General features: G+C 43.1%; 1 protein-coding gene across 1 annotated transcript in view; it reads left to right on the top strand.

Moving 5' to 3' along the window:
- The window catches only part of LOC115134411 (protein kinase C-binding protein NELL2a-like), a 104,633-nt gene that overhangs the window by 23,316 nt on the left and 54,486 nt on the right, over positions 1 to 26,831 (top strand). Inside the window, exons 6-13 of the mRNA XM_029668345.2 lie at positions 452 to 524; positions 622 to 704; positions 1,016 to 1,144; positions 4,178 to 4,280; positions 6,255 to 6,346; positions 8,061 to 8,166; positions 8,502 to 8,630; positions 19,697 to 19,822. Of these exons, the coding sequence (XP_029524205.1) occupies positions 452 to 524; positions 622 to 704; positions 1,016 to 1,144; positions 4,178 to 4,280; positions 6,255 to 6,346; positions 8,061 to 8,166; positions 8,502 to 8,630; positions 19,697 to 19,822 (841 nt within the window). The remainder of the gene's footprint in view (positions 1 to 451; positions 525 to 621; positions 705 to 1,015; positions 1,145 to 4,177; positions 4,281 to 6,254; positions 6,347 to 8,060; positions 8,167 to 8,501; positions 8,631 to 19,696; positions 19,823 to 26,831) is intronic.

Raw genomic sequence — 26,831 nt, 5'->3', positions numbered from 1 at the left:
GACTGTACCAGTCCAGAGAACACATAACTCAGAATAAACTTGTCAGACTGCCTCCCCGATATTGAAACACACATTTCCAGTAACATTCACTAAATATTTCATACATTTGTTTTCTGATAACAGTATTTATTGAGGTTGTGCAAGATTTGAAGATGATAAATTGCGTGTGTGTGTGTGTATGTGTGCGTGCGTGCGTATGTGCCTGCATGCCACAGTAAATGAACAATAAACTAGACCATGTTTCATCTCTGTTATCTCTCCTCAACCTATTGCGCATTAGTTTCCTTAGCTTCTCTTTATATAACACCATCCACTGCATTGATGATGGCTATCCTCTCATTTCAGGTGCTATCTGTGATCAAGTAGGACACATTTAGTCTGAAGAGACAGTATGCTCTGTGCTGGCTGTAACTAAGTCTGGGTTTTTTTCTGTGTGGGTGTGTGTCTGCAGGGTGTAATGCAGGATGTTCAGATACTAGTCCTGCCTCAGGGATTCATCTCTCAGTGCCCAGATCTCAACCGGAGTGAGTCCACACCTATTGTATTGTAATGTTATTCACCTGTAACATTAAGGCATGTCTACACATGTTGGATCTGTGGTCGGTTCTTTTTCTTTTCTAGCATGCCCAACCTGCAATGACTTCCACGGACTGGTGCAGAAGATCATGGAACTGCAGGATATCTTAGCCAAGACATCCAGCAAGGTACTGGGATGTATCCTGGTTATACACCTTTGTTGTCAAGGGTGATAGCTTGGGCTACTTGGGCTATTCGTTTCTGCTTCAACATGTTTCCTTCACCATCAAAGATGCAACCATACTGGCTATGGTCTACCTTCTTATATGAATCTACTTTGATAATGTTATACTGTGAAGATCTCCTTTAGTGCATGGTCGACTGTAGCAGGGCTTGAAGTAGGACTTGTGTATAGAGATGGATGATATGCACCGATCTGAGGCTCACTCCCCCTCTCCCTCCCCCTTCCTCCCTTTGTATCTGGGCTTGGCGTGGCCAGCTGTCCAGGGCGGAGGAGAAGATGAATGGTCTGGATGGATGCTATTGTGAGAGGACCTGCAGTGTCAAGGGGGTCGTCTACAGAGAGGACGAGTCCTGGACAGATGGCTGCAGGAACTGCACTTGCACGGTGGGCTATGTGTGTGTGTGTGTGTGTGTGTGTGTGTGTGTGTGTGTGTGTGTGTGTGTGTGTGTGTGTGTGTGTGTGTGTGTGTGTGTGTGTGTGTGTGTGTGTTTCAATGGCCCCATTGTAGACCCTGCCTTTGTTTTGGGCTTCAGTTCATCAAGTGTTGGTGGGGAGGTGGGGCCATACCCCATTGTTGATGGCTTATGTTCTCATTACTGCATTGGATTGAAAAGAGTGTTGCCCTAGATTCCTAAATAAAACAGGACAGAAAACAAGAAGGATAGAAAATGTACGCAGTAACTTGGATTATACAGATAGAGCTGCAGGACTGCCATGCTGGACATACCCTCTCTAGGGTCTACTTTCCTTTTCACCAAGCAAGAATGATTAGAAAATGAAGTTATGAGCATAACTATATACCACATCAACAGACATATTTCACCCCCTGTCATTCTACCAGCTATAAGACACCAATTCCTCTCTATGCCACTGAACTAGGGATGGGGGTTTGGAATCATTTCACCATTCGAGTAATATTATTTTTTGTCAGATATCCAGATATTTTAGAAGGTATATATTTTTTAAGTTTTTAACTTGAGCACTGCTGCGCAAGGGAGAGAGGTTGGCAAGGGAGAGAGGTTGGCACTCTATTCCTGCAGCTGTGGAGGGGCTGTGTGTGGGAGCGAGGAGACGAAGGGAGAGAGAGAGAGAGACGCAGTAGCCGACTCGGCTACAGCCAAGACGAGCTAACTTGTAGCAGCCATAATGTTATTTATCATCCCATATTACAGTGCCTGTCTTGGCTGGAGTAGACTAGAGAAGCCAGACAACTAGCTAAGTTAACCAGCTATAGCTAGCTAGGCTAATTGAGGCCAAATGCTGCCCTTTCACCCCAACCCCATTCAGATAAAACAACAGCCTAGCTATTGCTTGCTCATTGGAGCCTACCCCTCATTTCACAAACCTTTAATTCCGAAATGTTATTCCATCTTGCATTGCATTAGTGAACTCTCTCTCCACTTGCTACACATTGAGCCACTTTGACTGACCAACATAAACAACAATCAACACACGTGAAGGCTACCTGTGGGCTGCCGGACTTTTTATGGGGCGCACATCATAAAAACTACTTTGAAACGTTTTTTGTTTTATTAAATGAATAATTTGAAATGTAATGTTATATCCTTGTATGTAACAATGTCACATGGATATTTTTTATTTACGTTTAAAGGTCCAATGCAGCTGTTTTTATCTCAATATAAAATCATTTCTGGGTAGCAATTAAGTACCTTAATGTGATTGTTTATTTCTCACACAATTTTTCTAGGACTGTCTGGGAGTGGTCTGAGTTGTGAGGGAAAACTGAAAACTAGCTGTTATTGGCAGAGACGTTTAGAACTCTCTTTATTATTGTTCTATCAACTCCTTTACCGCCTGGTGATGTCATCAGGCAGGCCAAAACTCCATCCCACCAAAACAGGCTAACATTTCAGGATGTCTTTTCCAACAGCTTGTTCACAATTTCACAGTATTATTCCCTCATCAGTGTGTAAATATATCTAAAACCCAGGGAAATCATGTTTTTTGACTGCACTGGGCCTTTAAAATAGGCATAAATGAATACAATATTCAGTATTCGAATACTAACGTCCGTTCGGATATTCGAAAAATAACTGTGAATATCCCTACAATGAACTCCTCAAATGAGTGGATCTGCGCCAGCTGATGAGATCCCGTATTGCTTAGTACATTATATTGGTATAATGTGAGTATCATTTTTTATTCAACTAGGCAAGTCCATTAAGAACAAATTCTTATTTACAATGATGGCCTATTGTGCGCCACCCTATGGAACTCCCAATCCCAGCCAGATGTGATGTAGCTTGGATTCGAACCAGCTACTGTAGTGATACCTCTTGCACTGAGATGCAGTGTCTTAGACCGCTGCGCCACTCAGGAACACTGTGAATGTACATATCTTTCACCTAATTACTCTCCACAGATGATCATTATCAACAGCGATTTGTTTCACCCACTCGTCCAATGAATCGTCGGTGCTCATAGACTTGTCGTGTCATCGATGAAGACTGCAATTACGCTATTAGATAGACATGTTCGTTACGTTACGTGTGGCAATTAGCCGCAACCTTTCAAACTAAAAGGTCACAGCATTAAGATGGTATCAAATATAGTGGATGAGTCAGTCCGTGTTTCTTTAAGTAGAGTTCAGTTCTCAGGGAGGAATGTGGGTGAGTTACAGAGGTAGAAGCACCTCGTACTTATTCAATTCTTAAGACTGAATATCTTATAGACTCTAGGGGAAGAAGGCCGGGGCATCATTTCATCTTAACCTAGGTTATGGCAAACATTTTTTTAATGCTCATTTACTGCATTTCTACACAATTTAAAAACTCTAAAATGCCATTTGGAGAGCCGCAAAAACAAGCAAAATGGACTCCATCCATTATCACCGTGTACAGTAGCTGTAGCTCTATTCACCTCAGTCAATAGGGACTGAACATTCTACAAACAGCTGCCTGCTTATGCACTAGCTCAGCACCGGGATTACAACTTTAGTTATTTTCATGTCTAGTCAAACAGCAGTTCCCTTAGCCAAAGCCTTCTACTACAGCCATCTTTACCTCTGCAATGTGTTGAGAAAAAGTCCTGCTGGTCCCTGCAGCTGTGTCGATGTGCTTTCCCACAGAGAGGAAGATGTGAAGCGAAAGGTTTCATTCTCGCCCAAATCTGTCCAAAATAAGCCCAATGCATTTCTATGGGCTTATTTTGGTCCTAAGCTTGTCGCCTTGCCTTCCCGCCTTTGGGTCAACGACTTCTATTGTTAGGGCGGAGACATGAGCATCTCGTCATTATATGCAGATCTCTGCTCTCCATAAAGCGAGCCGGACATTACAAACAGCCTCCCTTCCTCTCGCAGGCATCCGCAACTCCCAATTGAGGTCAGTGGAAGAAGGTTGTGTTTAATACTGCTGCCTGTCAGTTTCAGTGACTTCCTGTCATTTCTCTCTCCCACAGAATGGCACAGTGCAGTGTGAGACCATCTCCTGCCCATCCCCTCAGTGCCCAGCGGGCACCACGCCTGCCTACGTGAAGGGCGCCTGCTGCATGGAGTGCCAACGTGAGTGAAATGTCTTAACACACACACATACACATGCACAGATGGACGTACACACAGATGGACGTACAAACACAGATGGACAAACACACACGGACACGGACACGGACACATGCGCATGCACACACAAAAACACTCCATAAAGGCTGCCTGACAACTGACCACAGCTCTGCATTGCTAAACTGCTCCCTGAGATGCTCCGTCCTTTTGCATATACATGGACCAATTATTTAACAGCCAGCTTATCAACACAGGTGGCTACATTGACACAAACGGGAAACAGGTTCCGCAGGATGTGAGATGAACTAGTTCCTGTTTACACTAGACAGGATGATGCTACTGTATGAGGCGGGGGAGCTCATCATGGACTTTCAAATCGAATTAAAATAAATAAATAAACGTATTTGAAGTTGAGGAAAAACAACATGAAAAACATGTTTATCTGGAGAAAGAAAAGGGAATTATGAGATGGATGCAGGATACCGTTGGAGTAGCCTTGTGTCTGGCTGAGCAGACCATGAAACATTAAGATAAATGTCTGTCTGTTTTATTTGATCAATAACCGCTTAGCCCGTGGATGTGTTCTTTTCAGATAAATAATTCTGTTTCATCACGTATCTACACAGAGGTTTTTTCTAGCAGACCACTTATATTTCCTCATTTTCTGTTTTCAACATAGAGATGGATTTGAGAGAATATTAGCTCCATAGTGAGTGATGTGTTTACCTTTCAAAAGCAATAGAAGCAGTATAGTTCCTGAGATGACATTCCATGCTGTACGTCACAACATTCCAAGGTTCTCTCAACATTGTGTTTGGTCTCAATAAGCCTCTTGTTATTACTAAGAATAGCTAGTTCCACTGTATAACGTGTGGCATACTATATATTTTTAGAGGCCTGGATTACACAGTACATCTTTTCAAGTGTAAATTGAATTCAATTTAAACTCACTGCCATACTCTCACACACACACACACACACACACACACACACACACACACACACACACACACACACACACACACACACACACACACACACACACACACACACACACACACACACACACACACACCATCAACACACACATAAACACGCGCAAGCTGATCCATGGGAATCAGACTCAGTCAAACTATTCATACCACATTCGGTTTGACTCTTTATCAAAGGGAATCCATTAGCTTAGCTCGCTAATCATGCTGTGTTGGCATAAACACTCCCTCTCCCTACCCAACTCTGCACTGCGTTGTGACAGGCGCAGGGGGTTGAAAGGCCTTTAAGCATCCTAATCTGACATCAACACACTGGTATAAATCCTCCTTAACTCTGCCACCTCTGTGTCTCTGTGTACAGCACTGAGGTAGACAAAGACAGGGCTCATTAAGCTTGCTTTGGTGTTAGAGACTCAAAAGAAGACTCCCTCTCCAAATGCAAACCTTATCTGTTCACCTACTGTACATTACCTCCTCACGGAGCGGGAGGCAGGGAGCTAGGTTCTGGTTCGGATGACTTGTCAAGCACAATGTTTTTAATAGCTTTTTCAAAACTTCATCAATGCTTTTCCTGGTAATCAATTTAGTTCGTTTTACTGGTTCTTGTGCCGATATAATAATTCACAGTTTGATTGACGGGTGAAATGGCTTGGGGGTTAGGGTTTGGCCTATATACGTTTTCTCTAGCAATTCTGATAATCAGGTAGCCTATCCACTCAAACCTCCACATCAAACTGACATATTTAATAGGATTTTCTGCCCAAGTAAGATCATCCAGTCATACTGTGTCACGTTGAAGTCCAATGCTCCCACTCTGTTTTCAGATAGGGACAGACATGAAAATCTTTCTTATGTGGCTTCACTGCAGTAGGTTGCCACAGACTGCCACAGTATAGTGAATATCACCTTTTTTTGTGCGCTGCCGTTTTGTGTGTGTGTGTGTGTGTGTGTGTGTGTGTGTGTATGTGTGTGCGTCTATTTCCAGTGGTATGCCTGTTCAAAAAAGAAGAGTTGGTGGAGGGAGATCAGAAAGCGGTACGCGACAACTCCGGCAGATGCCAGCTGTCCGAGTGTAGGGTGAGTACACAGCCCTTATGAAAGCATGCTATTGGTGTTTTCCTACCTACATCACTACTTGGTTTAAACAAACTCCCACAACTGCCACGAAAAGACAATAATTCAAGCAACCAGGCACTTACAGTGTATTAATTTTCATCACAAGGTGTAGGACAGCCTCGTTAAATAGTGATTCCAGACTAGAGTTGCTCTCATCAGGCCAGAGGCTAAATCAAGCCTGAATGAGAGACTGCAGTCGGCCGTCAACATCAGCTAAATTTATTGATCTGTTTTTTCCTATGCGCTCTATGGGGAAAGTAAATGGGCAGAACTGAGTAATTGAGTTTCCAGGAGGGGCCCAAACCCGTCACAGCATGACAATCACTGTTTCGATCAATCATCATCAAATATAGCTCCTATATTCCTGTATGACCATATAGATTGTGCAGTGTGAGACTGATGGCTGTATGGTGAGATCAGACACCTGGCCCATTGGCAGCCCTTGCTTTCTGACTGCAACTGCTGTCTTATACAGACACAGGGACTGACATAGCTACAGACACGTATAGACACATAGGCACAGACGGACACGGAAGCAGTCCCAGACATAGGCTGCAGATCAAAGGGCTGTGTAATGGGGACAGTGTGAGACATCCTGGTCCTACAGTCTTAAGCAGGATGGCCGTCTGGGTAAGCAAGCCTAAGTATCTTAAATTGAGTGATAATTGTTTTTCTTTCATTTTTCTTACCAAGCTAAATTATCATTGGCACATCATTTTGCTTTTATATTAACCTGACAATGACCTAATACAAGTAATATATCTTATTTCAACATATTCTTCTAGATATTTGACCTAATAAGATGTTTAAGGTTAAATAACATGATTGAGGTAAAATATCTTTAAAAATATCTGGGGAAAAAATGAATTACCTGTCTTCATTTTGCTTATGTTGACCTAAAAAAAGCCTTATCTGCCAATGACGTTAGATCATTTAGCTAAAAGAATACTTTAAGTGAATTATCACTCAATTTAAGATATTTAGTCTAGTCTTGATTAGATGTGACTTTTTGCAGTGTGCTGCTGGTTTTGGGAGTTTTTGTTGTTGTTTGGGGGGGGGGGGGATACAAACATAGAGACACAACTATTTGATTTATCTTTATAGTGGCTGACCTCACCCTGTGTGGAACGTAGCTCGTCATAGATGTGTTCTGAGTTGGTTTGTTTGATTGGTATTTCTCTGGCTGAGTGTTTCTCGGTTGTGTGTTAATGATGTTATTAAGGATCATGAATCAGCATCAGTCAGGTAGACAGGGTGGAGAGGAGTCAAGGCATTAAAGATGGCTGTTAAAGAGATGGTGGGAGAGGGAGCCCCCTAATTACATTTACTCCGTCTAATCACACAATCGGGGACAATTGCACTGGTTTCATATCCTTCTCTGTTCAATTTGTTATCATAAACCTCACTAGATAAGAGAATCAACATGCAGAGTCTTACTACAGCGCAGCAGCACTTAACACTAACCTGAAATATGTATACATTACTGCTATTGACCATCATTATGTCATTTTAGTCGGGAAGTTGTGCACAGTAGAGAGGGAAGCACACCATGGATGCCTAATTGCCTCTGATTAAATTTGTGCCTTATCAAATCTGTGGGAAACCAGCAGCTGAGCTAATCTAACCCTAATGAGGTTGTGTCTCATATTGTTTCTCATTGTTTCCCTGTTACTAGGAGACGGCTATGCATCGGGTCGTCATGACTACCCCCTGTCCTGAGCTCAACTGTCCAGAGTCCGAGCAAGTCAACCTCACCGACAGGTGCTGCAAAGTCTGCAGAGGTATGGGAAAATACACACTCCTGCCTATAAAGGCATTTCACTGTACATTAAAACGTAAAACTCTATATCAGTGGTTTCCAACCAGAGGTACTAGGACCCCTGGGGGTACTTGGCTTATCAACAGGGGGTACTTAATAAAACTAATGAGACTATAGGCAATATTCAGTTGGTGGTACAGTAACTAAATAATGTTGGGAACCACTGCTCTACAAAACAGATTACAAACCTAAAAAGAATCAGCAAATCATTACAGGAATCATTGCAACAACAAAAAAACACCTGGACTCAGTCTGCGAGGAGTGCCCTGTGTGTAACCTCTGACCTCTGTGCCCTAGGCCATGATTTCTGTGCGGAGGGCCACGGCTGCGTGGAGCACTCTGACTGTATTAACTTGGAGGCTGGGGCCCGCTGCAGCTGCAAGGATGGCTTCCGCCCGCTCCGAGATGACAACGCATACTGCGAAGGTACACAAAGGATTCTAGTAGAATAACACTAGAATTGATAAAACACCTTCGATTGAACTGTTTCTCTCCAAGAGTGGCAGAATCTCTTTTCATTTTGTGAACTTAGGTCGAACTGCAAGGGCTTTGTGACAGCATCATTTTGAGGTTGCAAAAATTGAAAGAAGAAAGTCTTCCAACACATTGAGAGATGACATACTGTTGGACAGACTGTCTGCTGTAATTTGTGTAGAGGTATTAGTCATAGGTACGGATTGTGCGTTCACGTGCTACTCGGAACTAGGACACTCTGAAATTTCCGACTTGCTAAGTGATTGTAGTTTATATACAGTATGTGCTGCGTTCAACCAGTTAGCAAGTCGGAAAGTGTCCGATCCAGGGACTTACTTTCACCGACAGTCAAATCACTGTATGCTTTTGTCTGCTTTCGGTCAGTCTCTACTGTGTATTGACATGAACATACAGAATGCTCCCTAGCTGTGTTTGTCTCACTGCCAAGAACGCATGATGAGCAGAGACCCTCATACGTAGTGCTATTCATCATGAATGCGGAAATATTCATTGCTGATTGCATGTCACACTGATGTTTCAGGCCATGGTGTTAACTCTAGTAAAACAAACGGGGCCAATTGCAGCCATCGACGGCTACTATATTATTCCCAGCTGATCTCTCGTTAAACCATCAATACGCGCTAAATTCACCCGCACAGCTGATCTTATTTGCAACCATTATTGGTTGCCACATTATCGCTCCCTGAAAGATGATGTCGGCGTTAACTTAGTCTTGCGTGCTACCAAAGTCTTTCGAGATATTTTCAGCCTCTTGTGGGTGTTATCATCAAAAACAACTTGGGACCTACTTTTTGAGAAGACTAAGGGCGGTTGATCTATTTGACAATCATCCTGTACAAATGAAATAAAGTATTTCCTCATTAGCTGTGGCAATGTACCGACACGTTGTATGAATGGAAAACTAATGCTGGTGTAGCTCATATTATTTTATTTGTTTTCAGTTCATGTAATCCATTCAGTTCATGTAATCCATCCGGGACTATTTGAAATGTGTAACTAAATCAAGTCGATTGAGTTTTACAATCTGTATTTTTTTAATCAAATGAAAAATGCAGGCTAATAGTTATTTCAAATGAATATATATTATATTATTTAGCCATTTAAGGTGAAACGTTTGAATGAATAAGACCTATTACGTCTATATTCTTGTACTCAAATGCGATTTTGTTTACATTCATCAGCCTTACGGTTTCCGGTGCTCCTGATAGGTCGATATTTCACTGGGGGCGGGAGTAGAGAGCAGACGCAGCTGTCTGATATCATAATCACTTGACACGGAAACAACAAGAGATCAAATGATCTCGGTGGTTTTTTTTCTTGTGGGTTTTTGGTTGCAAGCAAGTCTGCTTTAACACACTAGTGCATGTAATCTCCCTGTTATTAGCGTTTGAAGAAATCCAGCTGTAATGCGTAGCACATCGCTACGTTCCGCCTGTTGGTTGCCATACACCCAATGCGTTTGATCTTTTCATGATTGTTTTCTTATATAACAGATGCTGATATGTTTTATACTCTATGGCGATTTGGCCCTCCACTTTTGAAGATTGGAAAATGTGTCAATACTTCAAGGACATTTAATCACATGGACTGCCTACTAAAATACATGCAAAAAAACATTATATAAACAAACTGTGAATATAGATATCTTCGCCGGTCCTTCCCTTCCTCAGTGGAAATTCCCACATACGTATTTGCTTCTTACTCTACGGAATCTTCCTGGGATGATCAGAGAAGTGACTTCTCCATCTGCGGTGCTATAAAATCTACAATGTTCACCCAACTCATAGTAATACATGTGGGGTTCCGGGAGCTAAATCTATGGATGACGTTGATGACAAGCGCAAATAAGCCATCAAATCTCGACTCCATATCCCTTTCATCCTCGTTGCTTCACTCCGTGCCGGTATGCATACATGCCCTACTTTTACCAAGCTGATGAATTCCCTCCAACTTCTCTCTTCTGTCACCTTCACCAGCAATCAGTGCGATGTCTTTGGTTACATGTTCATTGGCTCTAATAACCAGGAGGGGAAAGGCATGTGTTAAGAAGATAACAGCCATTCCTGACCTCCTCTCAGTCTGTTTTAACATGCTAAATATGATCAGTTGGTCAGGTAATTATAATGTCTCAGGGAATTTGCATAATTGAAGATGCTATCAGCCCCCTGTCTCCAATTAATGGAGTATAAAGGTCTCTGGGCTGCAGGTTAAGCTCCTGCCGCATGGCACCATCTCCATCTCAACTCACCACCTCCACCTAAACTCACCACCTAAATTGACCACCTCCACCTCAACTCACCACCTCCACCTCAACTCACCACCTAAACTCACCACCTCCACCTCAACTCACCACCTAAACTCACCACCTCCACCTCAACTCACCACCTCAACTCAACTCACCACCTCAACTCAACTCACCACCTCCACCTCAACTCACCACCTCCACCTAAACTCACCACCTCCACCTAAACTCACCACCTCCACCTAAACTCACTCACCACCTCAACTCAACACCTAAACTTACCACCTCAACTCACCACCTCGACTCACCACCTCCACCTCAACTCACCACCTCAACTCACCACCTCCACCTCAACTCACCACCTAAACTCACCACCTCCACCTCAACTCACCACCTAAACTCACCACCTCCACCTCCCTCCGCTGCGTACTGGCTGCACCACTTCTCAAGCCAGCAGAGACGGGTGCTTTTGCCCACTCTAAGTTGGAGGGAAGGAGTTTGGTAAATACTTGTAAATCTAGGAGGAAGACGTGTCCAAGTTCCTGTACACCCAGGGTAAACGCGAAGGTCGAAGTTGTGTGCCTATTTCAATATAGGTTTTGTCTCTATTTCACTTACATGTAGTTGCATCCAGTATCCCCTGAGAGAAGATGCTGAAACACCCAACAGCAGTATTGTGACATGTTTGGAAATGAATAAGATCTATAGTTGTTTCAATGCCAGCCATTCCATTCAACACAGTGGTGGTTAGAACCAGACTCATCTCGAGAGCGACCCAGGTCCCTGTATGAAATTGGATGGGGGTGTGAAGAGGGTTACTTCTGAAAATGCGGAGGGACAAAATTGACTCAATTTTCTGATGTTCTCACAAAAGCAATTGATTTTTTTGAGGGGCTTCTGGAAATCATTTACACTATGAGTATTGTGCCCTGCAAAAAGAATCGGAACCGCCAACATAGTTGTTTTGAGGATCACACAAGTGTCTGAGAGAATGTTGGTGTTCCTATAATAGTCGGGACAAAGGTAGTAACACCATTTTGCTGTTGAGGGTTGGTATGCATCAGTATACAGATGGAATAGCTGTTTGTCAGCCTCAGTATCAGACCACAGAACACATGAGATGGATTCCAATAGACAGGCTCATGTGCTACACACAATATACATAATGTACACAATATACATAATGTAAATAAAGTATGCCGTGTACACGTACAATTCCCTTCAGCCATCTGGTTGGCATCAGATCGGTGTGGTATCTCAGGAAAATACATACACTGGCTCTTTAAAACAGTCCTAGGTCACTGATGTGCTGAACATAGCCTATGAGATCACTCCTGTGTAAATGTTTCATAGAAGCAGTGGTAGCAGAGCCTCAGGGGGAGACTCTCCTCTCCCAGCCTCTCTCTGCTCATAGAGTGCTGTTCTCTCAGACAGAAAAGCACAGGGCCCCATCCCCTCAGAAGGCAGTCATGTAGAAGGCGTATTTTCCAACACGGATCCATGTGATGGGTAGTGTATTAAACATCTCTATTAGAGTGAAAGCCAAGCTGCTGTGGCCAAGTGACAGACTGTGATTGTCTCTAGATTGAGTCATCTGTAAAGCGCCCAAGGTTGAAGCTAATATTAGTACTCTAGTACCACAGGAGAAAAGGGACGGAGCAGCTCGCATTGTTTTCTTATACTCAAATAATTGTTTTCGTATAATTTTATGGCATATCTGAAAATGAGTATAGTGTCTCTTTTCTTCAAAGACCTCCTTTATTCAGATGATTCACTCACACAGGCTTATTTACACCATTTTGTCCCGAGATCAAAAGGACATTGTTCTAAATGCTTCTCCGTTTTGACTATTGCTGATTTGCACATTGGTGGCATTCAAATGCAAACCAAATCACATTGGTTCAACTGGTGTATGTTTTGCATGCATATCATTGCATTCGTGGAGCGGCATAGAGTAGTAGAGTCGGGCGCTTGCAGGGGTTGCACACATGGGCACATTTTTAGGCTGGGCTCTGGGGGAAAAAGTGGCCTTTTTATAAACGAATTCCATGCAATTCTAAGTCATTTTACTTGACTGGAGTGTTCGGCAGAATCTTTTTTAATATCGCACAAATGATCAAAATGACAGGCTACTTTGACACCGACAAACTGAGCTCCCGAGGTCAATTAAAACGACCTTGTCTTTAATCCATCAATAGTGTAGGCCAGGTGTGTGGAGACACATATATTATACAATATGAGGAGGAAATTATAGTCCTAAAAAAGCTTTGCCGTTTCACTGACTCACCCAATGATGTGCAGCTCCCTCACCGTTGATGGCCGATGCGCTCATGCAAAAATCTCTTGTTTTACTGTCTCAAACCATGCTGTTCACTAAATAGGCCTATTTGGAAGTTGATACACTATTTTGATAGCCTACAGACAGATTAGAGTCTTCTCTTTTCAGCAGGAGCCATTTGCTTTCCAACCGGTGTTTTCCCTTGATTTTATCTGAAAAAATTGCGAAAGGCTTGTTCACTGATAGATTTGCTGTGTGCTCTCAACTATACGCTATGCTTTGTGATTGGGCCACACACAATCCACAGCTAGGCAATTTTTTGTTAACCTCTGTGGTTAAATTATAGGCCTAGTACTATTCTGAATTATTTCATTTATTTCTGAACAGACAATAGTACTGTAATTCTATAACTTCGGCAAATACATTTCAACTCATCTGGGATGCTGCAGCACCTCCAGCATCCTTCCAGCAGCTCTGATTCTATAAGGAAATAAATGATCAAATCAAATCAAATTTTATTTGTCACATACACATGGTTAGCAGATGTTATTGCGAGTGTAGCGAAATGCTTATGCTTCTAGTTCCGACAATGCAGTAATAACCAACAAGTAATCTAGCTAACAATTCCAAAACTACTACCTTATAGACACAAGTGTAAGGGGATAAAGAATATGTACATAAAGATATATGAATGAGTGATGGTACAGAGCGGCGTAGGCAAGATACAGTAGATGGTATTGAGTGCAGTGTATACATATGAGATGAGTATGTAAACAAAGTGGCATAGTTAAAGTGGCTAGTGATACATGTATTACATAAGGATGCAGTAGATGATATAGAGTACAGTATATACGTATACATATGAGATGAATAATGTAGGGTATGTAAACATTATATTAGGTAGCATTGTTTAAAATGGCTAGTGATATATTTTACATCATTTCCCATCAATTCCCATTATTAAAGTGGCTGGAGTTGAGTCAGTGTGTTGGCAGCAGCCACTCAATGTTAGTGGTGGCTGTTTAACAGTCTGATGGCCTTGAGATAGAAGCTGTTTTTCAGTCTCTCGGTCCCAGCTTTGATGCACCTGTACTGACCTCGCCTTCTGGATGATAGCGGGGTCAACAGGCAGTGGCTCGGGTGGTTGCTGTCCTTGGTGATCTTTATGGCCTTCCTGTGACATCGGGTGGTGTAGGTGTCCTGGAGGGCAGGTAGTTTGCCCCCGGTGATGCGTTGTGCAGACCTCACTACCCTCTGGAGAGCCTTACGGTTGTGGGCGGAGCAGTTGCCGTACCAGGCGGTGATACAGCCCGACAGGATGCTCTCGATTGTGCATCTGTAGAAGTTTGTGAGTGCTTTTGGTGACAAGCCGAATTTCTTCAGCCTCCTGAGGTTGAAGAGGCGCTGCTGCGCCTTCTTCACGATGCTGTCTGTGTGGGTGGACCAATTCAGTTTGTCTGTGATGTGTACGCCGAGGAACTTAAAACTTACTACCCTCTCCACTACTGTTCCATCGATGTGGATAGGGGGGTGTTCCCTCTGCTGTTTCCTGAAGTCCACAATCATCTCCTTAGTTTTGTTGACGTTGAGTGTGAGGTTATTTTCCTGACACCACACTCCGAGGGCCCTCACCTCCTCCCTGTAGGCCGTCTCATCGTTGTTGGTAATCAAGCCTACCACTGATGTGTCGTTCGCAAACTTGATGATTGAGTTGGAGGCGTGTGTGGCCACGCAGTCGTGGGTGAACAGGGAGTGCAGGAGAGGGCTCAGAACGCACCCTTGTGGGGCCCCAGTGTTGAGGATCAGCGGGGTGGAGATGTTGTTGCCTACCCTCACCACCTGGATGAAGCGCAACACTGGAAAGATGAGAGTTGCAGGCTCATGTCTATCAGAGCAGAGAGAGATCATAGACAGTGAATCTCATTCTAGTTCTGTGAGATACAGGCGCGCTTCTCTCTCACCACAGCAACGGCCACACGTTGGTCTCTAGGCTACAATGTTGAGGAAACCATAAACCTGGGCTGACCCAACCCGAATCAATACTTAGAATATCAGGCGTGGGCTGAAAAGCTATGTTTTCACATTAGACAAGAGAATTACAGAGGAGGCAACTCGAATGAACTCTGATTGCTTTAGTTATAATGTTAACATTGCAAACAAGGACAATTAATTTTCATGCCATGAGAGCTACCGGAGACAAAACAGGCCAAAACTGAGAAGTGACGGATTAAATGAAGCACTGGTTGTGTCCCATCCAGTGATAACTAGGTAGCCTGTGGCATATTGCTGTTTGTTGTAATGTCACAAGATGGAGGGGGGCTAATTGGCATTTACCAAAGAGCATCCTACTAGGCACAGGCGCCAGTTAAACGTCTTTTCAAAGTTGATTCAACGTCATTTCATTGAAATGTGGAAACAACATTGATTCAACCAGTGTATACCCAGTGGGATGGCTCATCCCACATCACAATCACTGCTGGGATGAGCCTGAGGTCTGACACACAAACACACACACACACACACACACAAACTCCACCATCCCGAACCCGCTGTGTGCCAGCAACACCAAACACTCTCTGTGTGTGAGCGTGCAAACACCACAAGAGCTGACAAAAACCCTGCCGTGCTGAAAACCAGGCCAGTGTGGAAATAGTAACAGTACACGACAACAACAGCGCTCCTATCCCTCAAAAATCACCAGGCAGAGACACTTCCCTCTGTTTGTCAGCATTACCTAGCGCTACTAGCACCTTATTCATTGGTTAGACCTCTGCCCCTTCTCTGGGACGCAGAGAGAAGGATGACAGATGATGGTGGGGATTCATTGATTCATGCAAAGAGGCAAATCTCCTCAAGATTAATGCGTGTCAGGAAGGAGAGTAAGCCCACTCACTCCGTCAGCCAAATGTCATCATCATTTCCTAACATCCCACTGGTCACAGATAGTTTTGATTTACATTTGGTTGAGTTGTCAACGAATGTGAATCGAACAAAAACAATTACTATGTATTTAGGTTAAAATGTGGGTGAGAAAAAGACTAACTTCTCTTACGTTGATGACGTTTTGCAAGTCCAATCCATTTCCCACATTGATTCACCGTCATCACATAGGATTTTTGTTGTTGAAATGACGTGGAAACAATGTTCATTCAACCAGTTTTTGCCCAGGGGGATGTTTGATAGCCTAAGCAAGGAGTTTATTCCATAAAACACATTAGCATTAATCTAGCTTGTTGTGGCACACACACACACACACATACACACACACACACACACACACACACACACACACACACACACACACACACACACACACACACACACACACACACACACACACACACACACACACACACACACACACACACACACACACACACACACACACACACACACACACACACACACACACACACTGCATTCCTCATTGTCTGGTGAGTTTGTTCATACCAGTCCATTATTCTAAACTCAGGTACTGTACTGGGCTAATTCCTCTCACTTCATTTGCCCTGTGATTTATCACTTGTGGTTATTGCCCTGCTAAAAAGACAATGCCTCTGCTTTTTAAGAGGAGACGGATCTGTTGTTGCATCCTAATGTGCTTCTTTTCAATCCATTGTGTTAATTGTCTCGCTTCCCAAAACAGTTTGAGTTTTTTCCATGTTTGTTTTGGTCTTTTTAAAAGATCACTCATTGAGGAAATAATTACCTGGTGTTTGGAAGAGATGAAGAGATGTTGAGCACCACATTTTCTTGCATCTTGCCCATTAAAACACAAGCAGCAAAGCATATCATCTCCCTACCAATGTTTAGGTAATTGTTCTGAAGAGATAGTAATGGCTTCCTAGTTGTTTTACTGAGAGGCCCGTTTGGGTAGAGTGAATAAAACATGTAGTTTGGAAATAATCGGAGGCTCTGGGGATTTTAACAATAAAGAAACAAGTGGATTAAAAAATTGTTCACTCCTTTATCAATTACAGCAGCAGAGTTTGCTAAATAGAGAAAATGGAGTTACATTGACTCTCCCTCCTACTGTTGAGGCAATAGTATCACAATAAGTGGGGTACTGCCTAGACATATTGAGCACCTCTTTTGTTATCATAATACATAGAATCGTTAGGAACATAATACATACAGTAAGCACGTAGTGAATTGTCTGAAAGACAGAAACGTCTACTTAAAATCTCTCCAAACAGAGAAGCCTGTCTTTCTACTCCGTTCACAGTCGAGGGCTAGCTAACTGTGCTGTGGTTTCATTGAGTTGCTTTACTGCTCAGTCTGTTGAGACACACAGCCGTTGTCTTTCCTCTGACTACTAGCCCTGCCGTGGTGGGGGACTCTGGGAACTGTGTGAGAATATCAGCAAACAATCTGGCAGCCCATTTCAGTAGCAGTAGCAGAGATTTTACATCAACTGTTTGGGTAAATGAGCCCAGGCAGCAGAGAGAGGCTGTTGGCAGCATGGGGTGGTCTGGGAGTCTTTGTCGGCCCTCCAACAGGGACGCCACTGTTATCTCCTGACTCCCAGACTTCCACACAGCAGTATGGTTCACAGATAGGAGGCCGCTCCACATTAGGAATCCACAGGGGCGTTTTATGGCTCTGAAATGACCAGGATGTGCAACAACTGGAATATGATTTCTATCTGAATTGATATGACTGAGTCTACATATTATGCCTGCCACTGTTATGTTTTAATGTAATGACAAATAAACTACTCCGGCTATTGAGTTGAAATGATACTGCTTACAATTATGTTTCGCATTCTTATCTTTGCTTATTTTTTTATTGTTGTTGCATTGTCGCGAAGGAACCTGCCAGTAAACAGTGTATGCCATATGTATCCTGTACATACGAGTATATAAGACTGTCCTCTTAAACAAATGAACCTCTGACTCATCTACGTATGATTGTGATGGATTCAGCCTTTGTAGAGAGGGGGTGGGGGGTGGAGGGGTGGGGGGGTGAGATAAACGAAAGTCATTCTCTGCCCATCCATCCAGCGTGCCAATGACTTGATCCAGATCGTTCCATTGAGAGATAAAAGCCGCCGGTGACTCTGCTATTCTTTTAGGGTGGCACATCGCATGTCGCTGTAGTGACAGGCCAATCAAGGAAATGGACTGGACTAATGGAGATGGAGATTGTTCATGCTCCCTCGCTGGCCGCTTGGCCCCGTCGTCCACTACGCAGGCACGTTCCAACATATTGTTTCATCGAGCGTTATGCGTGTCACGGGGGGGAAGACGGATGACGTCCTACAGTTAATAGGCTCTAAATCAAAGCCCCCGCATAGACAGCCAATCGCAAGCCCGAACAAGTGTCACCTAGGGCCACCGCTCAAGGTTACCGCCCACTATAGCTGCCCGCTGTGGAGAAACAGTCCGTACCTCTCTCTCTCTCCCCCCCTCATCTCACTCTCCATCCCCCTCTCACAGCCAGTAACATGGTTCATTTAGTGAAGGCCAACTCATTTAGTGGGCGACTTGTTCAATAATTGGTGGGATTCATTGTGTTTTATCTGGTATTCAGTGGATGGTTGAATGGAAGGACTGATTAAGAGCTGGGGGCAAAGCAGAGTGTCAAGTAGAGTGGATTTGAATACAGCACAGCCAGAGATGGTGTATGCTGTGGTGGTTGGAAGAGGCAACCAAGGACATGTAAGCGGGTGAATGAGATGCATATACAATGCATTTTCATATCAAATGATGATGTTTTCAAATATGGTTGGCAAGGAAGCAGAGAGTGAGTAGCCGAAGGTGCACATGTGTTTAAATACAGAGTGAATAAATTGCTTCAGGTCAAGGACCTCTATCTCAACTCCAGTTGGGTTTTCACAGTTGGTCTATTTCCATTTGGCGTATTGCAATCTACAGCAGCACTGCCATATTAATACAGTTGAGCTCTGTTTGCATTGCACTCCGTTGCATCACCGTGGGAACGTCTGTTTAGCCCCGTCAGTTTCATGGAGATACAGCGTCTCGTGTAAGATGCTTTCAACTTGGCTGTTTCTTTGTGGACCACGAAGAGTTGCTGTTACTAAAGGTTAGCAGCTAATGGGATTATGAATAAATTAATAAAATATTGAATCTACTGCCTTGTGGAGTGTCATGATGCATAAGTAAAAGATATATAGAGTTTTGGGAGGTTGGACCAAATGGGAATTGACTACCTGACTACCCCATTAAACACAGTACGTAGACCACAGTAAGAGTAAAGGATGTTCTTCTTTGAGTACATGGAACATCTACAGTAGAACCACAGCTGCCTCCAGTGTGTCCCTCTCCTCCCCCTTATTTCCCCCAGGGTCTCCACTGATAAAAATAAACTATCCATGGGCTCTCCCTGTCTCCCTCTATGAGGCATTAAGGCTGAACTGGGGTCTGAACTAGGTCTTTAGTGGAGCCCCAGTTAGAGGAGCCTAGTGTTGACCATGCGTGACCTGCTCACCCCGTTCTCCCTCTCTCCTCACTGTAGATATCGACGAGTGTGCGGAGGGGAAGCACTACTGCAGGGAGAACACCGTGTGTGTCAACACCCCCGGATCCTTCATGTGCATCTGTCACAGGGGATACATCAGGATCGATGACTACTCCTGCACAGGTGAGTTCTTTCTTCTGGCAGACTGTCTTATAGCTGCTACCAGAAACCCATACTGTACTTGTTTCATGCTTATGGCTTCACACTAAACTGTTGAAAGCGGCATTGGGAGGGAGTGTGTGTGTGTGTGTTTGCGTGTGTGTGTGTGCGCGGATGTGTTTGCGTGTGACTCATGATTGTGAGGCTTTTTATAACACCTGCAGAACATATCATGTGAGAAACACTTTAAACACTGCATAGCCACGGACGCTATCAGTGACGGAATCTGTTGCCTCAGTAGGCTACAGTAATTATGCATAGCTCATTAATTTAATGCTCATGTATAGAAATGAATGTCAGGGTTTGAGTCGCTCCTATTGGATTTGGTCCGATTACCGCAGGCCACATGAGTCATATGCACACAAATCAAAAAGGAATGTTTGTAATTCTGTCCACTTTGCTGCTTTATAGTGTGGTAGAATTAGTTGGCATTAGCCCGGGCCGGTGCATCTTAGATGAAAACTGGTATGAATTAGTATTGATTTTGGGAAGCTATTGGCTGCGTTTGCTCTGTGCTGATTACAAAGCAGATTGCTGAATACATTGCGTAATGTAATAACTGAATGGTTGAGAAACGCCACAATTACACCATTCAATTCCAATGGTAGATTGAGCGAGAACTCAGCATTAATGTGCATCTGACCATGATTATACTGACAAAATCTACAATTATCTTTGTGTTCATTCCGCCTATTTTGTCGGCTTTTCTCTTCTGTTATGTCGTATATAGAGTTGATAACAATGTCATGATTCGCTGTTAAAAACGCTCCAAGTGTGGTTCATTTGTGCGGTTTACTTTTGTCCTCTGAAAGTTCTAGAAGGACTTAAAAGTGCATGGCCTTTTGCTGTGTTAGGCCAGATTTACTAAGTTTGCACACAGTGTTTTTCTATTGTTGTGACTTAAGATGAAGATCAGATCAAATTTTATGACCAATTTATGCAGAAATTCAGGGTTCACTTACTTTTTCTTGCCACTGTAGGTACAGTATGGGGTGTGGTCGTCATGATTTTTGGGAGTTGCTTACAGTGTGAGTTACAAGGCTAAGTAGATCCCTGTGTGTGCCATCTCTGAAGTGGAGGCTGCACAACACATTCCTTCTCCATCTGTAATTTAAAAAACAATTTGCACTAATGCACACTAACTCAGCAAGGAGGAGAGGAGGCAGAGAGGGAAGAGAAGGAAGGAGGCAGAATGCGAGGAGCTGCCTGCCTGGGTTGAGACATGCCAGAGAGAAGGGCTGGTCCTAAATGGCACCGTATTCCCTTTATAATGTGCTACTTTTTACTAGAGTACCGTAGTACCAATGGTGCCATTTGGGATGCAGAGAGAGAGGATTCAGGCCCGCTGCAGTGCTGCTTCCCTCCCCCCAGCCACCCCTCCCGGCTGAGCTTCTGGCTTTGACTGAAGCAGTAAGAGTCTAAGTCCCACCAAGATAATGCAACAACATGGCAGAGTTTTTACATTTCCTGCCTGCCATCTATCCATACCTCTGGTGGAGTTTTTCCCTCGTCAATGGGAATGGGAATGGGAATGAGAAGAGGATATGTTAATAGGGGGTTTGAGGCTGTCTGTGTATTTCAGAAATGTTTCAGAAGGAATAATCAGGAGAATTCTCACTCATCTTTTGTTCTGTGATTTATTCAGTGAAGAAGAGACACACCTTGCCTACTCAGTCTTTTTCCATGTGTTTTCCTTAGACACACCCGGAATTTATATTCCACTCACAGTTATATTTCTATGTATCTATGAGCCGGATGCAAATGTTATTGTCTAAGTAATATGTCTCCTCTTCTGCAACCCATTTGTTTCACCGATTTACAAGGATGATTAATACCATAGCCCAGTGGATATATTTTTGTAACTATGTATTACACATAGATTCTTATTAAAATGCCTTCAAGTCAAAATTCAGTCGTGCATTTCCCTATAAAAGCCAATTTCATGATTAAACTGAGGCGTATTCAGGGGGGCTGATGTAATGACTTTCTGCCTACTACAGTAAAGTTATTGTCGTAATCTCTCTGAGTTATTGGACTATCAGTGTACATTCACAATCATTGCCTCAGCGCATGCTATAGAATCGTTCATATAGAGCTACTCTCCACCTCTTATTCCAATATTAAAAAGGTGAATTATGGTTAAATTTGACTTAATTCAAAACGTGTCCGAGGACCCATATGTGTCGAAATCAAATCAAACCGACATTTGATAACGTTAGAGAACATACACAAAAGGCACTCCGTCCTACAATAGATTCATGTTTAGATCCAGAGTAGGCTATCTCCCCCATTCCTGTTGTTCAGTGATATATTTGAGATAGGGTTGTGCTCTAAGCTAGCCAGAGGGTTCTGTTCGTTATTAATGGCAATCAAACATCTGTTTCTGTTTGAACAAGGTCCATAGGTAATGGGCTATTCCCCAAGTGGCTTAGAAAATAAATATTGCACCAGCTCAACAAAACACTAAACTAACCATATATCTCCCACGTCCATTATAATAACTCATTTGGATGAAATATGAGGATCTTTCTTATTCTCCATGGATTTTTAGCAATTAATAGATTGTACACTCAGCATAAATAATGTACAAGTTGCCTAACGACACCCTTATTTCTCCATAAGTGCATGTATCTTTACTAGTGTAGCTATACTAGTCCGCACATTGAGAAAGAAAATATTACAGTTACACATACAGGTATAGTGAGTAAGAAAGACGACACTTGTTTAATTTAGTTACTCTACAATTTTAACAGTAATTCTGGAATAACATTTGACTACAGTGGGATGAATCAGGGTCACACAGAGTGTTTCTTGGTAGTCTTAAACAAATCTACTTTGAAACAAAAGTATACACCTCACACACATTGTTATGGGCTTCAAAAAAAAGAAGGCATCCGTACTGTCACATATAGAGTTTAAATGTATTCAATTTTGAGCTTGAATCTGAATATTGCACTGACATAGAAACACCATATTTTCGGGGTACAAAATAAATACATGTTTATTAATTATGAAATTATGAAAAATATGAATAACATTCCACCCATGATGCCACTAGAGGGCGATTTTATCATTTGACTGCAGGAAAGGCTAAACTGCCTACAAGGCTAAACCCAGGAGATGTTCTACAGTAACAGCATAAGGTTCTGGGTTCACATGTCCCTGGGTCTTTGGAGCCAGTGGGTTGAAGTGGACATTAAATTTACATAATGCACCCTGCAGTGAAGGAGGTCACTATTTCAATTCCCAGCCGGCGACAGACTCACTCCGCAGCCACACTGACTTCATGTTCTTCTCCAAATGAAATATGTATTACCAAAGCCTCAACACAACCCCTTTCCTCCAAGTCCAATAGAACCATGAAAGAAAGGAGCATCCAACGTTCCCCTGCTCTTTGACTAGCATTTTACCCTTGATGTTGAAGGTCAAGATAGCCCTTCTCTCTTCCTCCCTCCCCAAAGTGCCTGGAGCGTGCCCCTCGCTCCTAGAGATTAGTGGCTTATCCATGAAAGGTGGCAGATTGGCTGTGTGCTGCGGCCTTTGAATGTTATTAGAGTGCTGCTGTCCTGAGTTGTGTGTGGAGGGGTGTGAGGGGTGTGTATGTGCCCCCACTCTAATCCTATGATAACCAGACCAGCTCTGGCCTCAAAGCTAGAAGAAAGGGAGGGAGGGAATGAGAAAAGGAGGGCGGAGGGGGGATGGAGGAAGGGCGGAGGTGGGGATCGGTGGGCAGTGAAGATTAGAGAGGATGACATCCACTGTGTGAAGGCAAAGGGCCTGGCAGAGGATTATGGGAAAATAGTGTGCCTTGGCCCCTGTCTCTCTTCCCTGTCCTTTCACGCTTTGTTCACAATCTATTCCATCTCAGATAGTGAATCTAATGATGAATTTGATACTCTCTCAAATATGGAAAACGAAAATGAACACTGTTTCAACACAGCCTTCAAATTTAGACATGTTATTATGATGTGCCTGTCAAGGCCCCAGAATATCTACATTTAGCATAAAGATCAATGAGTCTCTCGCAGAGTTGTCCATGGGTTTGTAAGTATCTCGATTAACTGTTACAGTGACTGTTTTCCCACGGCCTGATGCAGTTTTAGAGACAGTGTGTCAGTCAGTTTGTTGGACAAAGGTTGAGTAGGCTCCGGGCTGGGCTGGGCTGAGGCTCTAGTCAGCCAGTCAGCTAGCCAGTGTGCTGTAGCAGCAGGAGATGGAGAAGAGGACAGCAGCACGCTACCAAGGGATCCCTGGTGACAGCCTGTAAATAATTGATTGTTTATCTGTCTGCAGCATGAGCAGCACAAGTCAGGAAGAAAAACCTTACACAGAGACACACACACACACACACACCTTGTCTGCCAATCCCTCTGTCCTGACGATTCAGAGTGATGGCACGCTGCTCTACTGGGCCCGGCAGGCATAGACAGATGTGACCTTGGGCAAATCTCCTCTCTTTTACTCCCCTCTTATATTACAGTTTTATATGCTGCCTGTCTCGGTGGGGACTCAGACCAGGGATGCATCCCAAATGGCACCCTACTCCCTTTATAGTACACTCCTTTTGGACAGGGTAAATGTGCAAATAGTGTGCTATATGGGGAATAGGGTGTCATTTGGGAGCCACCCCAGGCAGGTTTTAATTCAGGACATCAGCAGGTGTGATATAGTGCAACAGCAGGACCAGTCTTCCTCCACGTCCTTCACTCTGTCATATATACATCATATGCTCAAAGGAGGAGCTCATCACCATGTCACTTTCAATTTGTTTGAGCCCGATACTGTTCAGGAGATGTAATGGATGGGATGATGACAATGAAATGGATGGAGCTCAGGTCTCTCCCGTGGCACGCATTCTGACTCACATCCCATCCATCCTTCTCACATACAAGACGTTCAAGTTTGAGGGTCCTGCATTTGTTGGGTTAGCTGTATAGTACAATTGTAGAAATCTGTCGTATATGGAAACATTTAGATGAAAGGTGAGGACACAACAGTTCACCTGGCACAAGACTGAATTCAAACATTACACTTGATTTTATGTGCATTTTACATTTGCTGTATTTTTTGTTGCATTTGTTGAAAGCAAAATATGAAAATAATCTGGCTACATTCAGTAATACGATAAGACTGTTCCTGGAGAATGTGGGGTAGGTGCAACATAGGGACTGGACTGTACGTTATTTATAATGAGGGTTACCTGGAGAAAATCGGACCTTTGAAATGAAAATGGATGGCCATCCCTTCAGTAAAATGTATTTTTACCAGAACCTCCCTGAACGCTTGAAGGCAAACAAGTGACCCTCCCCTATACCTGAAATAATCATTAAAACATAGTGGATAGAAGAGAACGTGCCCACCGTTTACCCTCCTAGCACAGACCAGAGCCTTAGATATACCGTTTTAAAAACAGCTCTTCATTTTGTCAGCATTACATGGCAAAGTAAACAGAAGGTTGTGGATTCGCAGACCACCCTGTCCATGGTAAGGGTGAAAAGATCTCCATTATCTATCATCTTATTTGCAGCCTGAGAAAAAAAAATAGCCTTTTATGAACGCATTTCATCAAATTCTACGTAATTATCATAACTGGAGACAAGTAGAATGTTTTTTAATACCACAAAAGCACGTTTTAACTTCTATACGGGCTATTGTAGTCTTAAACAAATCTACCTTGAAACAAAAGTATACACCTCACACACATGGATATGGGCAGAAAAAGACACCTGTACCATGTCAGATATAGAGTTGAAATGTATAATATTTTGAGTTTGCATCCCAATATTACACTTTATAGGCTACCTGGCTACTTTGTTTACTTAGCAGCCAGATATCGGGTAGGCCTACTACACTGAGTGTACAAAACATTAGGAACCCCTTTCTAACATTGAGTTGCACACCCTTTGGCCCTCATAACAGCCTCAATTGGTCAGGGCATGGACCCTACAAGGTGTCAAGTGTTCCACAGGGATGCTGGCCCATGTTGACTCCATTGCTTCCCACAGTTGTGTCAAGTTTGCTGGATGTCTGTTGGGTGGTTGACCATTCTCGACACACACGGAAAACTGTTGAGTGTGAAAAACCCAGCTGCGTTGCAGTTCTTGACACACATTCCTCCTTAGGCGACCTGACTTGCTCCTGACTGATTGAGAGTTAAGTATGTTGTTTAATAGCCTTTGAAGGTATTGAACGTCAGTTGATAGTGACCCAAATCACACATTACTTCTCAAGCAAAAAAAGTAAAAAAAATTTGTCTCCTCAACTATAGAAGGTTGTAGCGCAGCCTCTGAATGGCAAAGAGACAAACAAAATAAATCCCATGTGCGTCGGACTCACGTCTTTCCTCTGCGTTATATGGGTTGTTTCTAGCGTTGCAGACTAAAGCGTCGTCATAGATCGCTTCATATAAACCAGGTCCATTACATTTTTTTAAACTTGTAAGCTAACAAGGGGTAGCCTACGCTTTTAGACATTTTATTTCACAAAAGCCACAATACCCTCGCATACCCCTTCAATTTGAGCCCTGGTTTTAACTTAACACACCAAGCCCTTCACTGACACGGGAAGTATTTAAGGAGTGCATGGTGACTGAAATAATTGACTGATAAAATCTATGGATAGCAGACTGATTTTGTCTGTCAAACAGGTCGGCCTACCTCTTATTTCTTGAGTAGGAAGAAATAGACTCCAGTACAAAGTGCTCTTGTTGTTAGTAGCCTAAAGTCAAATGATGCATTTTTAAATGAATTAGGCCTTATCAAATTAGCCTACTTTCAGCACCTATGTGCTGTCCATCTCCATGGCTGCCACTTCATAGCTATGTAAATTACTTGAATATAGCTTATTGTGAGGTCAATAACTCTGATAAAGAGCTTCATTGTGGGTACCGAAACATTGTTTTTATTCAACTCTATTATAGCACTAGCAGGCTTTACCGCAGGTCCTCATCTTCGGGCGCTCCCTCTCAAACTTA

The sequence above is a fragment of the Oncorhynchus nerka genome, linkage group LG9a (genome assembly GCF_034236695.1).
Source record: "Oncorhynchus nerka isolate Pitt River linkage group LG9a, Oner_Uvic_2.0, whole genome shotgun sequence".
NCBI classification, from domain to species: Eukaryota; Metazoa; Chordata; class Actinopteri; order Salmoniformes; family Salmonidae; genus Oncorhynchus; species Oncorhynchus nerka.
Note: the sequence above shows the minus strand (reverse complement) of the source record. Positions and strands in the feature narration are given on the sequence as shown.